Source organism: Mobula birostris, chromosome 10 (genome assembly GCF_030028105.1).
Source record: "Mobula birostris isolate sMobBir1 chromosome 10, sMobBir1.hap1, whole genome shotgun sequence".
Taxonomy (NCBI): Eukaryota; Metazoa; Chordata; class Chondrichthyes; order Myliobatiformes; family Myliobatidae; genus Mobula; species Mobula birostris.
This window is the reverse complement of record NC_092379.1, coordinates 127433512-127460775: the sequence shown is the minus strand read 5'-3', so window position 1 is coordinate 127460775 and position 27264 is coordinate 127433512. Positions and strand designations below refer to the sequence as shown.

The 27264-nt window shown below is 41.0% G+C and overlaps 1 protein-coding gene and 1 non-coding gene across 2 annotated transcripts in view; both read right to left on the bottom strand.

Annotated features, from left to right (window-relative positions):
- Window positions 1-26316, bottom strand: part of LOC140204321 (phosphatidylinositol 3,4,5-trisphosphate 5-phosphatase 2A-like) — a 163369-nt gene extending 137053 nt beyond the window's left edge. Inside the window, exons 1-2 of the mRNA XM_072270942.1 lie at window positions 26238-26316; window positions 1749-1927 (exon numbers count right to left, since the gene is read on the bottom strand). Coding sequence (XP_072127043.1) covers window positions 1749-1891 — 143 coding nt within the window. The 5' untranslated portion in view covers window positions 1892-1927; window positions 26238-26316. The remainder of the gene's footprint in view (window positions 1-1748; window positions 1928-26237) is intronic.
- On the bottom strand, window positions 6983-7178 carry LOC140204621 (U2 spliceosomal RNA). Its single transcript, XR_011887690.1, has one exon. It is a non-coding gene; the product is annotated as a U2 spliceosomal RNA (small nuclear RNA).
- Window positions 26317-27264: the final 948 nt, after the last annotated feature.

Below are 27264 nucleotides of genomic sequence, written 5' to 3'. Positions count from 1 at the left end.
TTTGTGCTATGTGCTATAAGCTGTGTGCTGTTGGTAATGTACAGCACTTTGGCTCCAGAGGAACGCTGTTTTGATTGGCTATATTCATCTATGGTTGAATGATAATTAAACTTAAACTTAAACTTGAACTTGGTGATGATCAGTCTAAGAAATGACAGCAGTCATCCTCCAGCTCCTTCATGGAAGTAGAGGACTTTTAGGAACCTCTTTTCTTCCACTTTGTTTCTTAGCCCACATATTCTGTGGGCAAGCTACAGCTTTTAGGCCTACTGTCAATGTTGGACCAGCAATTGTAATGGAGAAGATAAATAATAAGAAACTGCATATGTTAAGTTCTCCCACACGAGGCTCTACCACACAAAAAAACACAAAGGAGATGTTCAGGTTTAGGCATTGACTAATTGATAATGTTTACTTTGTGGGTGGCCTTGAACATTGCAATCAATTTCGTAAGAATCCGATTACAGAAGTAAGCATTACCAGTGCTGGAGGATTACAATTGCCATGTGTCTCCTTCCTGATCACTTCCCTTCAGTGCAGGGCAGAAGAGAGAAGGATTGAATGATAGGTTCTGCATATCATTCCTGACCTCAAGTCATTTACATGACTTGTTGTTAGTCATGTACAGAGAAAAATAAGGGCACAATCCCATGGTGCCAATAGTAGAATATGAAGGTGCTATAGTACGAAAGGACTCCAGTTCACTTTGTCTTTCTGTTTGTCCATCATTTTTAGTGCCCGTCTTTATCTAACAGCATTTCAACAGCTTCTTAAAATATTTTTTAGGCCCAATGTCAAAAGCAATATTTGTACAGAATTCAAATTCCAATTGACTTCTGCAGAAAGATATCTCCAGTGTAGAACATAGATAATTTGCCACAGAAGCCATACCGTGCTACAGCGCTGGAACAGGCCCTCCGGCACATCCAGTCCATGCTGAACTGTTATGCTGCCTGCCCCATCAATCCACACCTGAATGATAGCCCTCCATACCCCTTCCATCTGTAATTATCCAGACTTCTCTTGAATGTTGTAATCAAATCCACATCCACTACTTCCGCTGGCAGCTCATTTCAAACTCACACCACCCTCTAAGTGAAGAAGCTCCCCCTCCGCTTCCCCTTAACTCTTTCACCTTTCGCCCCTTTACCCGTGAACTCTAGTTCAGTGTCACCCAACCTCAGTGGGAGAAGCCTGCTTGTATCTACCCTACCTATACCTCTCATAATTGTGTATACCTCTATCAAATCTCCCTTCATTCTCCTACGCTCCATGGAATAAAGTCCAAATCTATACAAACTTTCCATATAAATCAGGTCCTCAAATCTAGGCGACATCCTTGTAAGGATGTAAGGCGACATCCTCTAAAACCTCTTAGTCCCTCTTTCCTTCTGACCTACAGTATTTCATTGGCATTCTCAACTTCTCAGTTATTGAGAACAACCTATTTAGATCTGCATAAAACCAGTAAGTAAACAGTGGGCTGTTCTTACAGATGAATCATCAATTCACTGATAAGTTCCCTCTCTATTTCGCTCTTTATTTCCTCTTCCTCATACATAGAAATTAAATACATTGGAAAGAAAACTTCTCAGAATTGAGAAACAACACAGAAATACATCAGCTTAACTATGACTATTTTCTGTTTCATCTCAAACTACAATGGTAGCTCTAGAGATTCAGCATATTTTTAACAGGAGTCCCTAATAGAGCAATTAATCTTTGCATGTTCATTAAGAGATACTTACAACAGACAAAGTGCATATGCTCCAACCACTGATTCGCTGCCCCTCACCAAGAAACTCCCATCCATTCCAGCTTTAGCGAGAAGTTCCTCAGCTTTGGCTCGGCTGATGTTCAAATGATACCATGTTGGACTAGTGGTGGCCATTTTAGCCACACACAGACCGATCAGAGGAGTGAAGCCCTGCAAGAAAGAAAAAAAATATATTGTTAATATTATCTCAGCCATGGTCTAGTTGGTAGCTCCCTTGCATCTAATCATAAAGCTTTGGATTCAAGTCCCACTCATGAGGCTTGAGCACTAAATCTGGATTACTGAATGACCACTACATGTCAGAAGTGATGGGAAATTAAACTGAGGATCCATCACCTCTCACAGGTAGTTATTAAGCTCTGAAACAGTGCTGGGCTTTTGTTCTAGTCAATACTCCTTAAATATCAATCAGTAAAACCAATTTAATGATTATCATCACTTTGGCTTGTGGCAAAGACAGCCATAAAAGAAATTACTTTCCTGAGAGAGTCATGAGCCTTTGGAATTCTTTACCCCAGGGAACAGTAGAGGGTGAATCATTCATTACATTCAAGGTTAAGACAGATTTTTGCTCTATAGGGGAGGAAACAGTTATGGTGGCGGGGTGGAGATACGTCTCTATCACAAGAGGTGTAAGGCGTTACTTCCCTCCATTAGCCTGCAGGTCACCCTTGGGCAAGGTGTAGCACCTGCTTAGTCCCCCGATCAGGATCACTGCCTAGTACGGGAACTGTACTCCATCAATTGCAGGGCTCTGCAGAGAGTGACGTGGACAGCCCAGCACATCTGTGGATGTGAACTTCCACTATTCAGAACATTTACAGTGACAGGTGTGTGAAAAGGGCCAAAAGGATCATTGGGGACCCAAGTTACCCCAACCACAAACTCTTCCAGCAGCTACCATCTGGGAAATGGTATCGCAGTATAAAAGCCAGGACCAACGGGCTCTGGGACAGCTTCTTCCACCAGACCTTCAGATTGATTAATTCACATTGACACAATTGTATTTCTAAGCTATATTGAATGTGTTGTAAATCTTACTGTGTATACTATTTATTAGAAATTACTATAATTTGCACATTCAGACGAAGCTCCTCACAGTTTTACTTCTCCCGTACGTAAAGGATGTAAGAAATAAAGTCAATTCAATTCAGTCAATGGGAGCAGGTGGTAGATGGTCATACGAGCAGCTGGTGCACACCACAAGTCCTGGTTATGCGAACACTGACACCAGGCAGCCAATCTCTGAAGAATATTGATAATGGCTGGGGTCACCCGTCTTGTAAAGACACTGCCCAGAAGAAGGCAATGGTAGACCACTTCTTTAGAAAAATTTGCCAAGAACAATTATGGTCATGGAAAGACCATGATCGCCCACGTGATACAACACAGCACCTAACAAACAAACAAATAGTTATGGAGAAACAGGTAGACAAGTGGACCAGAGCCTAACATATGCACACTGATGAATTTATTAAAAGAAAGAGTAAGTTCAAGGGCCCATGCGATTTTTTCCTTCTCCTTTTTCTTTGCGTTATACAGTATTCTGGGGTTTACAAATTTGGGCTATAATCTTGAACTATGCCTCACCACTGCAAAAACCTATTTTTATGGCGTTCATACCATGTATGTTTGCTTATCACATCAATGAACTTGAATGATTAAAAGCATTAGTGAAGTCGCAGCTGAAGTATTCTGTCCATTTCTGGGCGGCATTCTGTGGAAAGGACGTTAAGTTCCAGAAGAGGGTGCGGAAATGAGTAAATGATACTAAAGAGGTGAACTCAGTTATGTAATGGGCAGAGAAGGGTAAAGCAATCAAGAAGAGGTTTGGGCCTGTTGTTTCACAAGAAAAAAGTATTTTGTTAGAGTAAATGATGAAATGCTGTGTCAGTGGCTGAAGAGTCGTTGAGTAAAGACACAGTTATAAGATAAAAATAGCAAATTCTGGGAACACCCAGCAGCTGTCGATGACGTATCTTCAACTTGAAATGTTCGCTCTGTTTCTCTTTCCACGTTTTGCTAAAAGTGCCGAGATTTCTGCTTTTCATTCATATTTTCAGATGTGCAGTTTTTTTCATTAATTTAAGATAATTGGCAAAGCAACAATTGAAGGATCAAGAAAATGATTCCTTGTGGCCTATCATGTTTTGGAATGCACTTTCTGACAGGACAGTTGGAGTAATTTCAGCTCAAGAATTGAATAAATTCCTGAGAAGTGTACTTGGAGGGTTACTTGAATTGGAGCCGTGGACAGCTATTAATTGGAGAACTTCTTCAGGAACCAGCTGAGACATGACGGGCCAAGTGGTCTCTTTCTCCTTACACTAGGTTAAAAGAGGATCTGGTGTTTTCCCACCGTATATGATGAATAAACTCTTCTTAGGCTTCCAGCCAGGTACAGATATTGATTTTAACCAACATTTCAATGTCAAACTCTACCATCTTCATCAGGAGTGATGCCTGGGCATGTCTAGTCTGATGGTATTTATAATCCCATTGTCCATCCCTCCTGATTAGTTGGTCCTCATCCAAACAGGTTTCTGCTGTCCCACCTTGTTTATAGTCAAGAACTGGAATACCACGGGGCAATAAGTACCACCGGACTGGACGTGTCCAGGCATCATCCCTGATGATGGCAGAGTTTATCATCGAAATGTCGGTTAAAATTGATAGCTGTACACGGCTGGAAGCCCAAGAAGAGCTTATACACTAGTTTATCTCCAGCAGACAGGCCAAATCACTCATATGTCCAACACCTTACTTCCAAATTAGTGTTCTATTGAATGACACACACATTTCATCAGATGTTCCATATTTTTTTTGTTTGTTAACACAGTGGCACAGTGTTTCACAGCTTCAGTACGTCAGTTCAATTCTGACCTCGGATGCACTTTCTCTCTGTCACCGAGGAGACACAAGTTGCTGGAATCCAGAGTATCAGACACTCTGCTGGAAAACAATAGGTTAAGCAGAATCGGTGGGAGGAGTGGAATTAATGCAGAATTTTGACCTGAGATACCAGCAATTTCTTTCCTCCCACAGATGATGCTCAATCCATTGAGTTCCTCCAGCAGATTCTTCGATGCTCTCTGCCACCATGTTGGTTGCTTCCAAGTGCCCAAATTTGCTCCAACAGCTCAAAGGCACATTTCTACATTTTGACCCTCAGCATAGGTGAAAGACAAAAAGAGTCAATGGGGTGTTGATGGCCACTTGTGGAGGAGAATAAGTTGCAAGGATACAGGGAGATTCACTCAATGGTCACTTTATTAGGTACATCTGTACACCTGTACGTGAATGCAAATATCTACTCATCCAATCATGTGGCTGCAACTCAATGCATAAAAGCATGCAGACACGGTCAAGAGGTTCAATTGTTGTTCAGACCAAACATCAGAATGGGGAAAAGTGCGATCTAAAAACCTTGACCATGGAATGATTGTTCACTAGATGGGGTAGTTTGAGTATCTCAGAAACTGCCGATTCCCTAAGAGTTTCACACATAACAGTTTCTAGAGTTTACATAGAATAGTGCAAAAAACAAAAAACTTCCAGTGAGCCACAGTTCTGTGGGTGAAAATGCCTTGTTAGTGACAGAGGTCAGAGTAAAAAGGCTCTGGTTCAAGCTAAAAGAAAGGCAGTACAACCTCAGATAACCATGTGTTACAACAGTGGTGTGCAGAAGAGCATCGCTAATTCACAACACATTGCTTCTTGAAGCAGATAGGCTACAGCAGCAGAAGATCACAAACACACACTCAGCGGCCTCTTTGTTAGCTACAGAACGTAGCTAATGAGGTGGCCACAGAGTGGATGTGGGAAGGGAATATGTCTGAGGGGATTGCTCATTTGGGAGTTAGTATGCACCCAATGGTTGAAATGGCCTCAGTCTGTGTCATAAGTTGATACTTTGGCTGCTATCATTAATATTTCCACACAGTTGCTTGGTATGTAATCAAAATGTATATGACAAGCCAGAAATGTTCGGGGGCAGAAAGAGAGAAAGAGTGAATACATCAACGATCTTCCAGTCAATCTGGGTCTCCAGTTTAGTTAGATATGTATCACATTTAATTGCCAAATGTGTATCCCTTCTTGTAAGTTTATTACTATTCTTCATTGCTGTGCTGAAGGAAGAATCAAATACTTTATATGAACTAATTGCAGTTTCTTGTTAAATCTCAAATGCTTATGCTGATCAACTTACTTAATGCTAACCTTTTACTAAACTTTCATTATAAAGGTTAAGGCCCAGAAATCCATCACATCTTATGCACCTCATTATCAAGGACAAGGATTAAATTTATTCACCACATACATTTACATGTATTAGGAAACTGCTGCAGTGTGTTGGAGCGACATAAAACAAAAAAAAACAGCATTCGACAACTATAAGAATAAAAAATTATATAAAAAGTAAACTTAGAAGTTGAAGTATGGATATGGAATAAAATGTGGATAAATATATAAATACCAGCAACATTATGAACAGCTTTATCAAAATTTAAATAAACTCAATAGCTAAAAGTGAAGGGTCTCAGCCTAAAACGTCGACTGTATTCGTTTTCATAGATGCTGCCTGTCCTGCTGAGTTCCTCCGGCATTTAGTGTGTGTTGCTTGGATTTCCAGCATCTGCAGACTTTTTTTCTTATTTGTGAGTCTATATTGTATACATTTGGGAAGAAATGTGACTCCAGAGAAAGAGGAATCCTTCCCAAGTATGGTGTCAGTGTTCAGTCGCTGCCTAGTGTGAAAGAGTTAAATTTGACATCCTGCAGACTATCAGGAAAAAACAGTGAACTGTTGAGATAAGTATTTGATGTCATCTTCCCCCACTTTCTCACACCGAGTGCGTCTGGTTGACCATAGTAACAACATTAATCGTAACAGTGGCACCACAGTAGCGTAGTGGTTAGCACAACTCCATTCAGTTCAGGCCGTCGGAGTTCAGAGTTCAATCCCAGCATCCTTTGTAAGGAATCTTTATACATCCTCCCCATGGAATGCATTGGTTTTCTCCAGGTGCTCCGGTTTCCTCCCACAGTCCAAAAACGTACCAGGTAGGTTAATTTGTCATTGTAAATTGCCCCATGATTAGGTTAGGGTTACATTGAGATTGTTGGGGGTTGCTGGGCAGTGTGGCTTGAAGGGCCAGAAGGGCCTACTCTGCATTATACCTCCAAATGAAATAATGACCCAGTAAGCTGTTCATGTGGCACATGAGAACACTGTGTGCCAAGGCATCAATGTACAATTAGCAAAAACTCATTGTTATATTTAATACACAGAAGCGCTTCACAAACAGTGTGGGCCTCAAGCATTAGAGTAGGTACAGTATGAGCCTGTCTTATAGGGTCAGTCTTACACTTGATCTTAGCCAAAAGGCCGAGAAGCGATAGGGTCAGTCTTAATCAAAGCCAAGGTTATTGTGTCAACAGAGCAGCGCTGACTCCAATGATTCAATCAATTTAGCTTCGGCTTTGGGTTCCCAACACTTTTGACTTCTACCCGCAACATCCATAGTTGATGTGGCAATGGCCTGTTCTTTGTCAGAGAAGGATGGGTCAATCCATCCCACATGGGAACAATGAGTCGAAGCAATTGTTCCCATTGGGATTTTCTGCTCTAAAGGATCAAGCAACAAAGTTTGTGCCATTCGGTGAAATGGTGCTCCCTTGCACCTTCTTACTAAACTATCACCACTTCCCCGAAGAACATACATAATGGTTTCTCAGCTGGCAAAACCTTCTATTATCTCTGAAACGTGTTTAATTTCTGTTTCAAAAACATACAGGACACTTGTAACCATAGCAAGGAACTCGCTCCACATCACTCTGATTGTGTTGGAATCCAAGTCTCTACTGTTATCAGTAACCCAAAACTGCAGCAGAGTTTTTGCACAAGTTGTTCAGTGTTCTGGTCAGACCACACCTTATATATCACGTCAAAATCTAGTCCCTGACACAGGGAGGAAGCATTCATTTGTTGCTTGCATTTCAGTGAAAAGCCGCAAGCATGTGAACCGATAGTAAGATTATGAGGCCTAAGCAGTGCAAGTCCTCAGACTTTCTGAAACCCAAAACAACTTCAGAAGCTGGAAAGCCAAAATACAAACAGAGAATGTTGGAACAAGTCAGCAGTTTGAATGGTATCTATAGAGAGAGAAAGTGTGGTAAGGCCCTGGAATTCATTTCCTGGCAGTGTGCCGGGAGCAGAGCTTGTTGTCAGAATTTAAAAAATTACTTCACTGAGCTCCTAACGCTTTACGGCAGTGTAGAGCTGAGAAGTGGTACGAACTAGTCCTTAGATGGCAACAACAACATGCTTCCTTCTAAGATCTAAATCTCTATGATTCTATGATGTCTCTTGATGTTTTATTTGTGATCACAGAATCGCATAGCATGAACCGTGCCAGTTACAGTAGATCCACTTTATCTATGCTCATTGTGATACTGATCTATGCCAAGCTATTTTCCCACATTAGGCCCCTATCTTTCTACACCTTTTCCAGCTAAGTACAGTCCGAAAGCCTTTTAAAAATTGTAACTGTATCCACTTCCATCATCTCCCCTTGAAGCTTTTTCCAGATTTTGGTCTGACTGTGCCAACACCTGACCATTTGAAACTTAAATGGTTGACTCTTCTTCAGTGATGTTTTGTTGACTCTGTGGAACATACACTAAAAACTATGAAAAACCTACCCAGAGCCTAATAAATAAAAGGAGAAGATTCATCGGTTTCACACAGTGGAAAAAAAAACCCCAGTTGATCATGATGTTGAGGAAATAGTTTGTTTCCATTTCCACAGACAGCAACAGAATTTTCATTATTTTGTTTAAAATAATTCAACATATTACTGCTGAAAATAATGCAAAGCTGTTGCAGGAGATCATATTTCAGGATTGCTGATTGAGAGTTTATGCGAATCATTAGACTGTAATGCCTCATAAACGTAAAATGGGCATCTTGATTGAGCAGATCTTGCAGAGCACAGAGTAGGGTTCTCACATTGTTTGCATAACTTTGCTTAGTTATGAGTTTAATGTTGTTTTGAGTGGGTAAAGGGTAGCAAAACTAAACACTAACTGGGGGACACTGAGCAATAGCTACAACATATAATTGTGAAAAACTGAAGCAGGAGTACGCCATTCCGCCCCCATATCTCTTCTACCATCCAGTTAGAATATGGCTTTTGTATCAGCATAATTTTCCCACTCACAACCCTCGGTTACTTTCATTACCCTGCAAAGATCCATCAATCTCTGTCTTAATTATACTCAGCAAGCGGGCCTCCACAGCTCTGTTGGATTAACACATTTCTTCTCATCTCAGTCCTGAATAACCATTTCGGTATTTTGAGCCCTGATCTTGACTCACTCATCTGGGGAAATATCTTCTTCCTCATCTACCCCATCAGGTTTCAACTGAGATCACCACATTGGGTGGCAGGGTGGCATAGCGGTTATCATAACGCTATTATAGTGCCAGTGACCTGTGTTCAATTCCACCACACTCAATAGGGGGTTTGTGCATTCCCCCTGTGACCATGGGTTTCCTCTGGGTGCTCTGGTTTCCTCCCACATTGCAAATATGTACAGGTTAGTGGCTAATTGGTTATATGGGCATAATTGGGTGGTGCGGACTTGTTGGAACAGTACAGCCTGTTACCATGTTGTGTCTCTAAATAAATTAAAACAAAAATGGGACTTTGATATTTGGTCAAAAAGATTCTTATCAAAAAGGATGTAATGCTGAGACTATATAAAGCACTGGTGAGGCCTCACTTGGAGTATTGTGAGCAGTTTTAGGCCCCTTATCTTAGAAAGGATGTGTTGGAACTGGAGAGAGTTCAAAGGAGGTTCACAAAAATGACTCCATATGACAAATGATAGTTCTATGAAAAGTGCTTGAAGAATCTGTGCCTGTACTCACTGGAACTCAGAAGAATGAGGGGTGACCTAATTGTGACCTATTGAATGGTGAAAGGCCTTGATAGACTGAATATGCAGAGGATGTTTCCAGTGGTGGGAGAGTCTAAGACCAGAGGACACAGCCTCAGAATACAAGGGTGCTCTTTCAGAATGGAGATGAGGACTTTCTTTAGCCAGAGGGTGGTTAACTTGTGGAATTCTTTGTCACATGCAGCTGTGGAGGCCAGGTCTGGAGGTTTAAGGCAGAGGTTGATAGATTCTAGATTGGTCAGGGCATGAAGGGATATGAGGAGAAAGCAGGAGATTGGGGTTGAGAGGAAAATTGGATCAGCAGTGATGAAATGGCAGGGCGGACTCAATGGGCTAAATGGCCTAATTCTGCTCCTACATCTTATGGCCTTATGGAAACTAGAACCCATTGCGCCAAAATTCTACCTTGATCTAACTCAGATAAACCTCTCCTTCAAATGAAGGAACATAACAAAGGAATGGAGGGAACAATCAGGTAAATATATTCTACAAAGCTTATTTATGCAACAAACCAGCTAAATCACCTCTGTATTCAATGCCAACCATGTAACCACTGAGAAAAGTTACACCATATTCCGGCAATAACTATGTCAACATAGGTACTGATATTCTGTCCTCCCTGCCATAAAACTGACCCATTTCTTTCAGACTGTGCAACTCTGCTGTAAAGGGTGGGTTCTCAATATAATGAAGATATGAAGACATGGCATTGTTATTGTCAGCAAAGAGAAGTTCAAGGGCAAGATGAATTCTTGTTTTATTCTAAGGAACCTAACCAACTTTAATAGCTTACATTTAGGTCTCAAAGTGGTTCAGTGGATGGAGAGAGAGACAGGAAGTAAATGTGAGGACAAACTTGCTCTGCCACCCTGCTAAAAACCCAATGGTAAGTAGCTGTGTCACTGAGGCTTCTATTGACTGTCCACCAAAATTATGCCAGGTGGTTGTGAGAGGCTTGGCATAAACCTTAATGAACTCATAGTTAAGTATGATTCCTATTTTAATGGCTTATCTCAGACTTCCTTCTGATTTAAAGTGGAGTACCTATGTTTACCCATTTGGGAGTGTAAGTGGTCACTCCAAATATAAGTCTATTCCATTCAATCAGACTGAGATACATAGAGGAACATCTTGGGTCAATGTGTATTGATTGCAGTATCTAACGGAAATCAATTCTACTTTTGTATGAATGATTCCTGGTCAAGCCTTGAGAAACCATTCGCCCATACAGAGGCAAACTGATCTTCCTGGGTGATTTCAATATCAAAGTTGGAAAAGAGTAATCTTCTGGTAAGGCTTGCTGACAGCAAGGAGTAGGAAAAGCTGAAGTTTCTCAAGGATGAAAAGTCAGTCACCATCCACTGAAAGGCACTCACTGTCCAGTGTAAAAAAATACACCTCCACCATAATTTTGGCCTTGACTGAATTTCAGTCCTCATGCCACACCTGATTATAAAGATCATAAACTGATGAACAATAAAATCTCAAGAGAAAACAGTACCCCAGCGAAATTCAAAATTTTGGCAGCTTTTAATTACAACTTTCAAGAAGAGGAGGATGTGCTTAAAATATCTGGAAGATCTTAATATTGATCATCCTCATGAAAGAAATCAAATGTAATTGTACAGAGGAGTCAGTGGTGTCATCCGAAGAAGCTTCCTCAAACCATTTCCATGGTTTTGTTACTGTTGTGCTGTTGTTGCCTGCATTATTCTCCCAAACATGATGGGCATGCTATATTGGTACCAGAATGAAAAGAGTGGGCTGCCCATAGCAAATCCTTGAGTGTGCTAGTTGTAAATGCAAACGTTGCATTTCACTGTATGCTTTGATCTAAATGTGATAAATAATTGAATCTGATTCTAACCTGAATCTCTCTGAGTTTATTATTGTCTTATTTGGCTGTTAACACAAGCGATGCATTTCAAAATTCAAGATCAAAGTAAGCTTAATATCAAAGTACGTATATGTCACCACATACCACATAGATTTATTTTCTTGCAGGCGTTCACAGTAGAACAAAAAACTGCAATAGAATCAATTGTGCAAAAACAGAAAAACCATGCAAACAAAAACTTACAATAAATAAGTATGTAGATTGATTGATAGATAGATAGACAGATAGATAAACACAAACTGAGAAGGTGGGTTGTAGATTCCTTGAAAGTGAGTCCATTGTTTGTGGAACCACTTCAGTGTTGAGATGAGTGAAGTTACTGATTCCACACTGGTTCAGGACCCTGGTAGTCGAAGGGTAATAACTGTTCCTGAACCTGTTGGTGTGGGACCAAAGCTCCTGTACGTCCTTCATGATGGCAGCAATGAGAAGAGAGCATGGCCTGGATAGATATGATAGATGCTACTTTCTTATGGCAGTGTTCCTTGTAGATGTGCTCAATAGTGGGGAGGGTTTTTCCTGTGATAGACAGGGCTGTATGCATCACTTTTTTGTAGGCTTTTCTGTTCCTGGGCAATGGTGTTTCTGTAGCAGGACGTGATGCAATCAGTCAGGATACTGTCCACTGTGCATCTATAGAAGTGTAGAGCTGTCCTCTGAATAACAGTGTGGATTCAATTTGTTTTGAGGCACAATGAACATATTCCTCAACATGAGATGAATTCTGGAAGAAGTACAGTGAGCAAAGTCACTCATTACATCATCACTTTCTATAGCACAACACCAACATTGCTTCTCAAAAAGCTTCCAGGTCACCGGTATGTTAAGCAAATCAAAGTCACAATCCTCTCCAGAGCAAATATCTCCAGAACTGAAGCTCTATTTACACTCAGGCTACGTCCACACTAGACTGGATAAGTCCGTAACCGAAGCTTTTTCTCTTCGTTTTGACCCTCCGTCCACACTGAAACGGTGTTTTCCTCCCCCGAAAATGGAGCTTTTCTAAAACGCTCTCCAGAGTGAATAAATCTGAAAACGCCTAATGGCCAGTGTAGTGTGTACGGGGTAAACGGCTCTTTTTAAAAACGCTGTCATGACGTGCCGGAACAGATCGCGGCGGCAGCGCGGCTTTTCATTGTTTCCTTGAATGCAACCTCCAACACCACAACAACAACGGCGGATGGCTTCACGCATGTGTTGTTTACTTTATTGTCTAAGTTAATTTCGACCCCCCACACAACCTAACAATTTCAGGACAGATGGCAACGAGACTGAAGCCAGAAGAGTTAGAAATTACTCACCAAATACTTTGACCCATAGCTTACTGAATACTGAATAAATAAGTATACACACTTTGCCCTGTTTTCTGTCCTTGCTTGTATAAAGGTGGTTTACCTATTTATGCAAGTACTTCTCTATAAAGTTATATGGAAATACAGGATAACACTGATGCAGACATGTTTTATACATTTAACAAGGTGTTTTATTAAAGTATTGCTTGTGCAAACATTCAATAGATGCAATTGTCACTACTTCCAAAATGTCATTTTTAAGTAGTAGCTTATGTTTGGCATAGACATGAAAATGTTAAGGCCAAAAAAGGAAAATGGCTTTAAGGTAAGGGGTGGGAAGTTCAAGGGGGATATTAGAGGAAGGTTTTTTACTCAGAGAGTGGTTGGTGCGTGGAATGCACTGCCTGAGTCAGTGGTGGAGGCAGATACACCAGTGAAGTTTAAGAGACTACTAGACAGGTATATGGAGGAATTTAAGGTGAGGGCTTATATGGGAGGCAGGGTTTGAGGGTCGGCACAACATTGTGGGCCGAAGGGCCTGTACTGTGCTGTACTATCCTATGTTCTATGTTCTATTGTAGTGGCTGTGAGGCTGGTATTGTGGCGGTGAAAAATACTGGGGGGGGGGGGGAGCCATCATATTCTTCATCATTGCAAATCCCTCTGCAACAGAGTTAGTCAGTTTTTCAATGTTCGTCGTCAGCCAGGTCATGCTGTCCGTGAACTCCCTGTTGGTTGCCTCCATATGCTCCAGTATTTGTTTTTTTAGTTTTAAGTCCCCCTGCACGAGAGCCAACAGCTGTCCGTCGTTTGGCAATGAAGTTTTTCTAGTCTGTAACTGGACGAACGCACACCAAGTCTTTCACAGAGAGATTCGACACCGAACATGTCACAGCCATCACCTGTTGCTTGGTCCAAACTGTCGGAGTCGGGCGTACTCGTCGAAGCGAGTGAACTCTGTAGATGTTTCCTGTGCATGCCCAGTAGAAGGAGATCTGCCCAAATACCCGTTTTAATGTGGACGGAGGTATTTTCAAAAAACACTTGCTGTGGACGCCTATCGTTTTCAAAATTATCCGGTCTAGTATGGATGTAGCCTCAGTTAGTTCTGCTGAGCAGGTAAATTGTCTTGCATGCCCTACATTAATTCAGAAATTATCACTCCATTCTCAGGTCTGTCCTAGGGAAAAGATTACCAATTGCGAGAAGAATCGATTCAAGGAAGCCCTCAAAACCTCCTCCAGGAGGTGTGACATCTCCTCCCCCCCGACTTGAAGGAACTGCTAAAAATGGGGGAAAAGTGTTCAATTGGCAATGTCTTTATTTATAGGGAGCACCCAGGAACGTAATGTAAAACACCAGAAAGGTCACACATCCTCCATATCCTCACAAAGTATACCTTCCCCACCTCTCAGTTACCTCCTGCCCTACCTGTGGCGAAGTCAGTGGGCCCATACAGACCTCAACAACCACCTCAGATACCACAGTACAAGAGCTAAAAGTTTCTTGATTTAATCTTAAAAGGCCATGTACTAATCCAGTGATTATACCCTCAGGTTTTAGATTCCTCCACTAGTGGAATTTGTTTCTCCAAATGCATCCTATATGTTGTAAAGATCTTAAGCTTATAGTGTTATACAATACCAAGGAAGTTTATGTAGGTAGCCTCTTAAAGCTTTTGGGTCAATCATCTACAAGCTCAAGTTCCTCTCCTGAAGTATATGCTCAAAGATGAGCAAAGGTCTGGAAAAGGAATCCAACAAAAGCTTTGCAATTCTGAAGTATCACTCTCTCTCTCAAAGGCCAAGATTCCATCCAGAATTCCTCCAGCAGCTTGTTCTTCAATCAGTTTTATCTTCTATATTTTGCTTTGTCATCAAATACATTCGCAAAATTCTACAGATGTTCAGTGGAGAGCATTCATCACCATCTGGTTTTGTGGTGGGGGCTACTGCACAGGACTGAAATAAGCTGCAGAAAGTTATAACCTGCGTCAGCTCCATCGTGGGCACTAGCCTTCACAGAATTCAGAACATCTTCAAGGAGCAATGCCTCAAAAAGTGCTGTCCATCATTAAGGACCCTATCACCCAGGACATGTCCTCTTCTCAATGCTACCATCAGGAAGGAGGTGCAGTAGCCTGAAGGCACACACTCAATGATTCAGGAACAGCTTCTTCCCCTCTGCCATCCGATTTCTGAATAGACATTGAACCCATGAACACTACCTCAGTATTTTTAATTTTTATTTTTGCACTACTTATTTAATCGACTATTTAATTATATATACTTACAGTAATTCACTTTTTTTCTTTTTATGTATTACATTGTACAGCTGCTGCCAAAACAACAAATTTCACAATAGATTCTGATTATTTGGATAAAATAAGGAGCTTAGGAAGGATGATGGTGCCTAACGGCATCTTCAGAAACAGCTCTATTTCTACCTTTAATATCCCTATTTTTCCCTTTCAGGGTTCTTTTGAAGACCCTGACCTGGAGTTGCACGCAGGCTTCGGTTCTTTGGGGAATGGGACCCGTTCTCAGGGTTCCACGACTGGCCGTTATTCGACATGCCAAGGGTTTGGCCTGAGAGTCTTGATCGGGTTCGGAAGCCTAAGATCTTGGTGCTCTGGAGACGGGCGGATCGAGGGTTGGTGTCACAGCAGGAGACTCGAGTGTCATTGGCGAGGTCGGAAAATCTTTCACTGTGGGCCCGAAGACCCAAGGTCTTTGTGATCTTCGGACACAGAGCTTGGAAAAAGCGATAAAATGTACTTCTGACATCGTAAACCAGCGGGTTGTTGTTATGTGTCCTGCTCGCTGTGAAAATGGGGGACATCTCCCTCCTCCTTGCCAAGGAAGAGAGAGAACCTGTGGATTGTCCAATGTCGGATGAAATGTGAAGCCTTTGGGGTAACCTTGGTCTGTGACTTCGCTAATGCTTAGCGCACGCTTGGACTCGGTGATGGTACCAATGCGCGTTTTTTTTGCTGGTGGGGGGAGGGGGGATCGTTGCTCGCTGCTGCTTACGTGTGGGAAGGGGGGAGCTGGGGGGGTTACTTTGGGGTTCTCATGTTTAACTGTCGTTTGTCCTTTGGGGCGCTTCTCTGTTTTCGTGGATGTTTGTGAAGAAAAAACATTTCTCTGACATTAGATTTGACCTTTGAAAAATCTTTTGTCTCCATGCTGGAAGAATGCATTAAGGTGCTGTTCAAATTTGTGCACTGTACCACTCTTCCATTACTGTTGTTTTAATCAGATGCATTGTCTTTCATATGAATAGCTGGAACAGTATTCTCAGAATGCAAATTATGTGCCTGGTTTGTGCTGACAGACAAATGGTGTAGTCGAGACAATTAATTTTCCCTTATGCACCTATTCCACTACTGATTGTTGAGCCTGCAGTAATTTCTCTTTTGTCATTTTCTATTCTCTCCTAGGGTTCACAGTAGCGGAACAACAGGAGAGATTAAGGTTAAAATCATGTTGACAATATTTTGCTGCATTCATTGTGGGCCTAAGTAAAGGCATACATTGCGTTATCTGACTTTGATCTGTTCAACTTAATGAGCAGAACATTGTAGGAGTGCAGAGGTAGGAATCGCAGGACAACTATTTCAGCGCTATTTTGTATTCATTCTTAGGATGTGGGCTTTTGTGTTATGCCAATGGGCACAAAGTCAAGAACAAGGATGGAACTACTGACACTTGCTTATTGAAGACAGACTTTACTCAACTAATAGCAATGACAACATACCAACAATCTTTCTATGCTTGTATGTGCAATTCTTTAAATATATACTTGGTAAGATACTGCTCCCCATTTAAAAAAAATAGCAAACAATTTAAACTATCAACCAACTATGCATAATAAAAGATCGTGTTGCTGTTCTTTTTTGTGCGGGGGAGGGGGTGGTTTATTATTTCTCTCTGAACCAGTATTTCATTTTTCTCGTGGCTATCTAGAGAAGATAAATGAACCCTTGAACCTTTGTAAATATATATTCATAGTTATTAATTTAATGGGAGATTTATAATTTTCTTAGCTCTCTCAACTCAATGCAGGAAACTCAAGATGTTTACTGTATTCATTCTAGAAACTGGTAATTCCCATAGATTACTTCTCAATTACACCTTGTTAGAGCATTTTTTGGAGTTAGCACATATAGCAAATAATGTCAGCAACTGACTTCAACCAACAGCCTTCAGATTTGAATATGAACTATGGATTAAATCTAAAATGCAGCTCTGAATAATAGGTTCCTAAGATAATGAATCACAGTAAATTGGAAGACACCACAGTTAATTGGTACACTAGACAATGCTGATTAAATTCGTTATTTAGGTGTCATTTTGGTGTCTGTCCTGTGAATTCGAAGACGGGGGTGTAAGGTGGTGTGTAGTTCAAAGGAAGCATTGTAAATATGGAATTGCCCTTTGATCTTTAGTAGATAAAATGTCATGTAGAGTTGGGTCAGGCAAACCTCTTGCTCCAAAAGGGTCTCTTTCTTTCTCTCTTTTTTCTCTCTCTCTCTCCTCCTCCCTCTCACACTCTCTCTCTCTTTCTCTCGTAATTCCAATGGGCTGTCAGCTTATTTGTGAATGTGAATATCGAATAAAAAGGCTAGTTTTCATATAAACCAACTGTGTCTCTGGTGACTTTGTTCACACAACAGGCTTCATACATAACTAATCTTACACCCTGTACTCCAATTGTTACTTTGACTTTGCATAATATTTAATACAATTGTATTACATATTTTCTAATATCAACTGTAATAGCAATATCTGAGAATTGAAATAATCTTGTTACAACCAACCTCTTTCACCCTGTGTCGAGCTCCTTACCTTCCCCATTGTCTGTGGGTTCTAACAATATCATAGACATCACCGTGGGATTCTGACAAACCATTTGCCTCCTTCCATCCAAATCGTTTATGGGGCCTTCATCCAAACTGATGGCTGTGAATAACTATTCACACTAAATCAGACCCAATTTAGCCTGCTCCAGATTTCCTTCAGACATTTCTATGGCAGATGATACATATCCAGACCCAAAGTACCAATGGGTATCCTAATACATTCTTACATTGAACTTGACTGTATTGCCACTGTTCTCCTCTTCAAGGATGCGACGGATTATCCAGTTCCAGCTTTGGATGGTCCTCCAGCAGAACAGTTCTATGACCTTACCCCCTTGTAACCAAAGACTACCACGATTATTTTCGTTCCAGGCTACATTGTGCAAGTGCTGTACACTGAGGTTTCCATAACATTCAAGGCAAGGTTCATGCCTTTAACACTTATCTTTCCCCAGTGGTATTCAGGTAATCGACTGCTTTCCCATTGAATTTGCCCATGAAGAAGCCTCACTGTCATTATGAAGTCTAAGGACTGATAATGATGCCCTTACTGAAGATGTTTCACATTGTCCAGTGCCAGCACCATGCTGACGGCTATTCTACATGCTTCCTTGAACCTTAGGGTGTAAGCAAGTTTTTTCCTGAATTCCTCCATTCGCCATCACACACACACTAAACGATCCGACAGCATTTGTCTGTTATATGCCATGTCGTATGACATGGGCAGTCATGGTCTTCCCATGGCCATGATTGTCCTTGGCAGATTTTTCGACAAAGGTGGTTTGCCATTGCCTTTTTTCAGGAAGAGTCTTCACAAGACAGGTGACCCCAGCCATCATCACTTCGCTTCTGTGATTATCAGCCTGGCCTCAGTGGTCATATAACCAGAATTTGTGACGTGCACCAGCTGAACTTCTGACCATCCACCACCTGCTCCCATGACTTCACATGACCCCGATCAGGGGGTGAAGCAGGTGCACCACCTTGCCCAAGGCTGATCTGCAAGCTAGCGGGGGAAAGGAGCGCCTTTCATCTCCCTTGGTAGAGACATATTTCCACCCCCTCAGCAGCCAACCGAAAAGTGTCTAATAATTATACTGCATTAGTCAGATTGTGCTGACCCTTGTTTGCAAGTGCTAAATTTGCATTTCCTCAAAGGCATGAGTTTACTTCTCTCTTCGCAATGTCTTTGCAAGATCTTGTCTGTGGTCAGTGGTACCAGCAAACTCAGTGACATCTCATATTTCTGGGGCTCTACTGCCAACAATGAGATAACCTTTGTTCTTTTCACCTAATGTCAGATTTTCCATTCTGTAACCTCCTCTTGACTTGCAGCAATATTTATTACTTTCAAGTATATTAATACTCATTCCATGTGCAGTTCAAATGGGTGAATCTTTTAGTACTTCAGAGCTCATGGATGTAACTGGCTGGAGTGTTCACCAATATCTGTAACCTCTCGCTTCGAGTGTCTTAGGTACCCACCTGCTTCAAGCAGGCTTCAATTATACTGGTGCCTCAGAAGAACAACATCTAGTAGCACTAACATTCATTGTGATGAAGTTCCTTTCTTTTTAAATCTTTTTATTAATTATTATTGAAAATCAACAACAGAGAAAAATACATCAAAATAATGAAGATAACATATCCATATGTAAAGTAAAAGTTAAACTATCAACCAGGCTAAACAGTATATCAATAATAATCAGAAAACAAAATATTAAAGCTTTTTTTCTGTGGAAAAAAGGAAATAAAGTTCTTTGGGATGTTGGTGATGAAACATATCAACTCCTGCCTGAGAAGCAACTTGGATCCACTCCAGTTTGCCTACTGGAGCAACAGGTCAACTTTGGATGCCATTTCATTGGCTCTTCACACAACCCTGGAACATTAGGACAGCGAGGATGCATACATCAGGATGCTCTTTATTGACTACGGCTTGGCATTCAATACTATAATCCCCTCAAAATTAATCAACAAGTTTCCAGACCAAGGCTTCAATACCTCCTTGTGCAACTGGATCCTTGATTTCCTTGCTTGCAGACTCCAGTCAGTTTAAATAGGCAACATCTCCTCCACAATCTCCATCAGCACAGGTGCACCACAAGGTTGTGTACTTAGCCGCCTGATCTATTCACTTTATATACTCACGCCTATGAGGCGAAGCACGGTATCAATGCCATATTTAAGTTTACTGACTGCACCAAAGGTGGTGACAAATCAGCACATGGAAGGGAGATTGAAAATCTGGCAGAGTGGTGTCACAGAAACAACCTCTCATTCGATATCAACAAGACCAAGGAGATGATTATTGACGTCAGGAGAAGGAAACCAGAAGTCCATGAGCCAGTTCCCATTGAGAGATCTGAGGTGGAGAGGGTCAGCAACTTTAAATTCCTCAGTGTTATCATTTGTGAGGATCTGTCATGGGTCCAGCATATAAGTGCCATTACAAAAGAAAAGAATCAATGGCAGTGCCTCCACTTTCTTGGAAGTTTGTGAAGTTTTGACATGTCATCTAAAACTTTGACAAACTTCTATAGATATGTGGTGAAGAGTGTATTGACTGGTTGCATCATGGCCTGGTATGGAAATACCAATGCCCTAAAATGGAAAAGCCTACCAAAAGTAGTGAATGTGGTCCTGTCTATTATGGGCAGCATCCATCAACACGGATCCTCACCACCCAGGTCATGCTCTCTTCTCACTGCTCTCATCGGGAAGAAGGTACAAGCACTTCAGGCCTTACACCACCAGGTTCAGGAACAGTTATTATCCCTAAGCCATCAGGCTCTTGAACCAAAGGGGATAACTTCACTCAACTTCACTTGCCCCATCATTGAAATGTTCCCACAACCCATAAACTCACTTTCAAGTGATCTTCATCTCATGTTTTTGAAATGTATTGCTTACTTTTTATTATTTTTTTTTCTTTTTGTATTTGCACAGTTTGAGGTCTTTTACACAATGATTGTTTATGTGTCCTTTTGGGTGTAGTCTTTCCATTGTGTTTCTAGTATTCACTCTGAATGCATGCAAGAAAATAAATCTGAGGGTTGTATATGGTGACATAAGACAATAAGGTATGGACCATTGGTCTGCTCTGGCATTTCATTATGGCTGATCCTTTTTCCCTCTCAGCCCCAATCTCCTGCTTTTATCCTGCATCCCTTCATGCCCTGACCAATCAAGAATCCATCAAACTCTGCCTTAAATATACATAAAGACTTAGCCTCCACAGGTACGTATGGCAATGAATTTCACAGATTCACCACTCACCGGCCAAAGAAATTCCTCCTCATCATTCTAAAAGAATTCCCCTCCATTCTGAGGCTGTGTACTCTGGTCTCAGGCTCTCCCACCATAAGAAACATCATCCCACATCCACTCTAACAAGGCCTTCTAACATTCAATAGGTTTCAACTAGGTCATTCCTCGTTCTTCTGAATTCTAGTGAATACAGGCCCAGAGACATCAAACGCTCTTCATATAGCAAGCCGTTCAATCCTGCCATCATTTTCGTGAACCTCCTTTAAACCCTCTCCAGTTTCAGAATATCTTTTCTAAGATATGTGCCCAAAGCTGCTCTCAATAATCCAAGTGAGATCTCACTGGTGCATTATAAAATCTGAACATTACATCCTTGCTTTCATATTCTAGTCCTCTTGAAATGAATGCTAACATTGCATTTGCTTTCCTCACCACAGACTTAACCTGCAAATTAACCTTTAGAGAATCCTGCAGAAGGACACCCAAGTTCAGGTATGTACTTTGATAATAAATTTGCTTATAAGTCTGAACTTTGATATCTGTCTTAGAAACATAGAAATATCGAAAACCTACAGCACAATACAGGCCCTTTGGCCCACAATGCTGTGCCGAACATGTACTGACTTAGAAATTACCTAAGGTTTCCCATAGCCTTCTATTTTTCTAAGCTCCATGTACCTATCCAGGAGTCTCATAAAGGAACCCATCGTATCTGCCTCCACCAACGTCGTCGGCAGCCCATTCCACGCACTCACCACTCTGCGTAAAAAACCTATCCCTGACATCTCCTCTATACCTACTTCCAAGCACCTTAAAACTGTGCCCCATCATGTTAGCCACTTCAGCCCTGGAAAAAATCCACACAATCAATGCCTCTCATCTTGTTTTGTCTACTTCTTTCTGTTCTTGTCACTGTTTTCAGTAGAGAAAACCTCTCTTTAACCTTACATTTAATTATGATCTTGTTACATCTTTGTGCAACAATATCCCATCATTGCTGGTAATAGTAACTGTTTTGTTGCTCATTAGGATAAGTACAAATGGTTGAGGTACCATCAAAGCACAAATTACAGATGACAATCAATATTAAACTACTCTAACAGTCTATCAAATGACAATCCATATGATAAACATACATTTAAAATCCACACTTAAATTTGTGCACAAACATCTCCAAATATTTATTACTCCTCCCAGCTGGAATTCACAATACCATATATGGTTATGGACTGGATGGAAGCCATTTTGTAACATGGAAAGCATGATTAAATTTAAAACTAAAATCCCTTTGATTTAGACACTCCACTGTGATTGATAAACATCCAGCTGTTGGCATTGAATGTCCAATGGGGTTCAATGGCTACAATTACAGAAATTAGTTTTCCTCTAACACTTCACAGATATCAATTAAATATTGCATCATACAAAAAGCTGGAGGAACTCAAGATTTTTAAGCAGTGTCTATGGAGTAAATGGACAGTCGACCTTTCAGGTTGAAATGCTTCACCTGGAGTGATGAAGGGTCTTGAACTGAAACATTGTTGATTTCCATCCACTATTGCTGCCTGACTGAATAAGTTCCTTCAACTTTTTATGTGTTCCTCCTGATTATAGCATTTGCAGTCTTTTGTATCTCAAACAATGTTGTATGTATGATGTGATATCTCATTAAGTAAAATCAGATCCCTTTCTATTTTCTTCTCAATTCCCGGAGAAGGAGGCTGCCGCTGTGCCTGGAGAATGTTACCCATGTTTTCTGCATTTTCGATATGGACTTTGACTATGGAATTTTTTCAGCCTTATAGATTTTATGCTCTGTGCTGTTCGCCCAATCTTGTTCATTTTTTTGTGTGCAGGGGAGGGGGATTTGGGGGTCAATGTGCCTGTTCCATTTTTGTTTTTTTTGTGCAGGGAGATAGGATTTGGAGGCTGATGATTATGCAGCCATTCTTTTCTGTCTTGGTTTTGTGGCTATCTGGAGAAGAAGAATTTCAGAGTTGTATACTTTGATAATAAATGAACCTTTAAACCTTTGAACCTTAATATTCATCACGATAATTTGTCCACTCCTCTCATATCCATGGAGCTTTACAGCATGCCCAATGCAAGAAATTTGGTGTTTGAGAGAGGGAGTTATGTAGACTTTCACTAAATGTGCAATCCCAATATCACTTCACCCATCTCACCTGTCTCATATCACACATTTTGTTTTCACATTTCATCTCAAGTGTGCGCAGACCAATAAGACTGTTTTTGCCATTGCCATGATGGAAGTTGTCCAATACAGCACAGAATCTGTTACATTTTGTGTGTGTGTGTATGTTTTTTAGTTCAGTACCTTTTAATAAACCTGCAGAGCTGGCAGCTAAACATTGTTGAGTAGATTTTTGAACATAGGATATAGAACCTTACAGCACACAACAGGCCCTTCAGCTCACAATGTTGTGTCAACAATTTAATCTACTCCAAGATCAATCTAACCCCTTCCTCACACAGAGACATCCATTTCAACCATGTGTCTATCTAGGAGTTTCTTAAATACCCCCAATGTATCTGCCTCTACCACTACACACAGTGTGTTCCGCATATCTACCACTCTCTGCGTTAAAAAAAAACCCTGAACTCCACTTTATACTTTCCTCCCAACATCTTTAAAGCTTGCCCCTTGCGTTAGCGATTTTTGCCCTTGGAATAAATCTGTGGGACTGTCCACAGTCTATTCCTCTTACCATCTTATACACTTCTATCAAATCACCTCTCAGCCTCCTTCTCTACAAAAGGAAAAGCCTTAGCTCATTCAATCTTTCCTCATAAAACATGCTTTCTCATCCAGGCAGAATTATGGTACATCTCTTCTGAAAGTGTAATCTCTCTCTCTCTTCAGTTGTTTATATCCATTGTCACTAATGAAGATATTTTTACACTATCACACAAAGATCTACCACAAATACTTTTCCGTCAGCTTTGTACTCAAATGGCACAATAGCAGAAGTCACATTGCAGCTTCTCTGTGCTCATCATAAATGGACGAATCCACTAAAAGTAAACTTCTCTTTATTTAAGAAACAATCAAATCCACTCCAAATACATTTGAATTACAGTGGTCTCAAATGATTTATAAAAGCCAATTTTATAATCATTATCATTTTAATTATCATATAATCATTTTGAATATTGTTCAGGTGTTATCACAACACACTTCAACAAACTGAGTAACCAATGTCACTTTATTATTCAAGAAGGGACATAGGGATAATGCAGGGAAAGTACAAGCCAGTTCATCTCACCTCAGTGATAGGGAAATTATTGGAGGGACTTCTTAGAGATGAGATTTATGAACGTTTGGAAAAGGGGATTTGGGGGTTGATGATGTGTTGCCTTTCTATCTTTCTTGGTTTCCTAGCTACCCAGAGAAGAAGAATTTCAGAGTTTATACATTGATAATAAATGAACCTTTGATTAGGGACAGTTGCTATGGCTTTGTGCAAGGGAGAATATGTCTTACAAACTTGATTGAGATGTTTGAGGAGATAACAGAGGAAATTATTGAGATAGGGCAGTGGATATTTGTAAGGTGTTTGACAAGGTCCCTCATGAGAGGGTCATTCAGAAAATTAAGATGCACAGATCCACTGTGAATTGACTGTTTGGATTCAGAATTGGCTTGCCTTTGGAAGATAGAGGGTAGTGGCAGAAGGGTAATATACTGGCTAGAGGTCTGTAACCAGTGGTGTTCCATAGGCATCAGCAGTGGAGTCCCTGTTGTTTGTGGTATAATAACTTGGATGAAAGTGTAGATGCCTGGGTAAGGAAGTTTGCAGACGACACAAAAGGTGGTGTAATATGCGCAGTGTAGAGGGCTGTCAAAAGATACAGCAGAATATAGGCCAGTAACAGATATGGTCAAAGGAATGGAAGATGCAATTTATTTTGAGCAAAGTGTGATGTTGCACGTTGGGAGGTCAAATGTAAAGAGGAAATAAGCAGTTAATGGCAGGACCCTCAACAGCAATGATGTACAGAGGACCTTGGAGTCCAAGTCCATTGTTCATGAAAACAGCCAGTGCAAATAGACAGGGTGGTAAAGAAAACATAAGGCATTCTAGTGTTCATTTGTCAGGCAAAAACTCTGACTAGGATATACAGTATCTGGAGTATTGGCATTCAGTTCTGGTCTCCCCATTATAGGAAGGATGTGGATGCTCTGGAGAGGGTGTAGAAGACATTTACCAAGATGATGCCTGGACTAGAGGGCAGGTGCTACAGTGAGAGATTGGCCAAGCTTGGACTGTTTTCTCTTAAGAGACGGAGGATGAGAGAAAAACAGATAAAATTTGATAAAATAATGAGCGATATATATAGGGTGGACAGAATCTTTCTATAAGGGTAGAGATGTCAAGTACTAGAGAACAGATACTTAATGTGAGATGAAGAAAGTTTGAAGGAGGTGTAATGGGCAAGGTTGAGGGACAGTGCCTGGAATGGGCTGTTGAGGGGAAGTGGAGAAGGCAAATACAATACTGGTATTTAAGAGGGAGCTAGAATAATACATGAATATGGAGACAATGGAAGGATACAGATCATGAACAGGCAGAAGAGAATGCATTTAGTTCAGTAAATGTTTGGCACAAGCATAAGGGACTGAAGCACCCGTTCCTGCTCTGTACCGTTGTATGTTCTGTGTTCTAAATAGCTATTTGGACAGAGCAGCAGAGCATCAAACTATTCTCTACTCAAAGCCCATGTTTTGTAATGTCAATGAGAGACAAAAAGTGAAGAAAACCAGCAGGCGGTGATGGATAAGGTCTGAGCAGCAGCACGGAACTTCACACCACAGTACAGGCCTTCTGCAAGTCTCGTTAACCAACATGGTGAGCAAGGTGTCCGACTGAGCTTGACATTTTAATTCAACTTTTTAGTTCAAATGCTTTAAACTCTTTTTTTTACTGATTTACAACAGAGAATCTTTCTCTTTCTCTACGAACCCACTCAAAGAAGAGCACGAAAGTGAATCGAAAACTCATCAGATGTTACTCATCATATGGGTTCTTCATTAAAAGCAGCTCAAACATAAATAGCACTTTCCACTCTTTTATGTTCCTTATCTAAAAGAAAGTATAAGCAACAAGACTTCCACAGAACATAGAATCTGCAATGAGTCCACAGACTTACCCTTTTGGACCAGTTGTTTAAAGACCAAGCAGGCAGCTGCACTGTAGCTTCAACTTGAGTGCTGGTCGGGTCTCTCCGCCTGTCGGATGGTTTGTCTCTAAGATTTCCCCAGTATCTTTGCAGTGCATGATGTTCACTTAAAAGCCTGTGAGTTGCTCAGGCCCTCTAGTGGTGAGAACCATCTGTGGCTGTGATCAGCAAGCACCTCCTTGTTGCAAGATCAGTAAGAGCAAGAACCGATGAGGAAGTCAACCCCTTTTCTGAATGCCATGAAGAATCTAGAGCAGGGGTTCCCAACCTGGGGTGCACAGATGCCTTGGTTAATGGTAGGGGTCCATGGCATGGAAAATTTGGGAAAACCCTGCAGATGTTGCCTATTATGTAATTCAAAATGGTAAAACATTGGAGGTGATTTCATTGAATGATTGAGACATACAGCATTAGAAAAGGCCCTTTGGCCTATGAGGTTCTTGCCAACCATCCATTAGAACATAGAGCAGGCCGTTTAAACTACTATGTTGACCTGAACTAATTGAGCTAACAGTGCCTTCACACACTAATCCCTCCTGCATAATGTTCCGTTTCCCTCTGTTATCTTCAAATTCATATGCCTATTAAAGACCCTTCATTGTATCTGCCTCCAACACCACCCTTAGCACCCACAACCATCTGTGTAAAAATCTTGCCCTGCACATCTCCTTTGAACTTTATCCCTTTCACCTTAGATGCATGCCCTCTGGTAATATACATTTTGACCCTTGGAGAAAGATACTAGCTCTCTACCTGTGCCCCTCATAAGCTGATAAACTATTTTTAAACCTCCTCTCAGTTCCTGCTGCTCCACCCAAAACAATTCCAGTTTGCCTAACCTCTCTCTATAGCATACACCTTCTCGTCCAGGCAGCATCCTGGTAAACCCTTCCTGAACCCTTTCCAAAGGTTTTATACTTCCTGAAATGGAACAGACAGAAACTAAACCAGTACTCCAGATGCGATCTACCAGAGTTTTATAAAGTCGCCACATAAC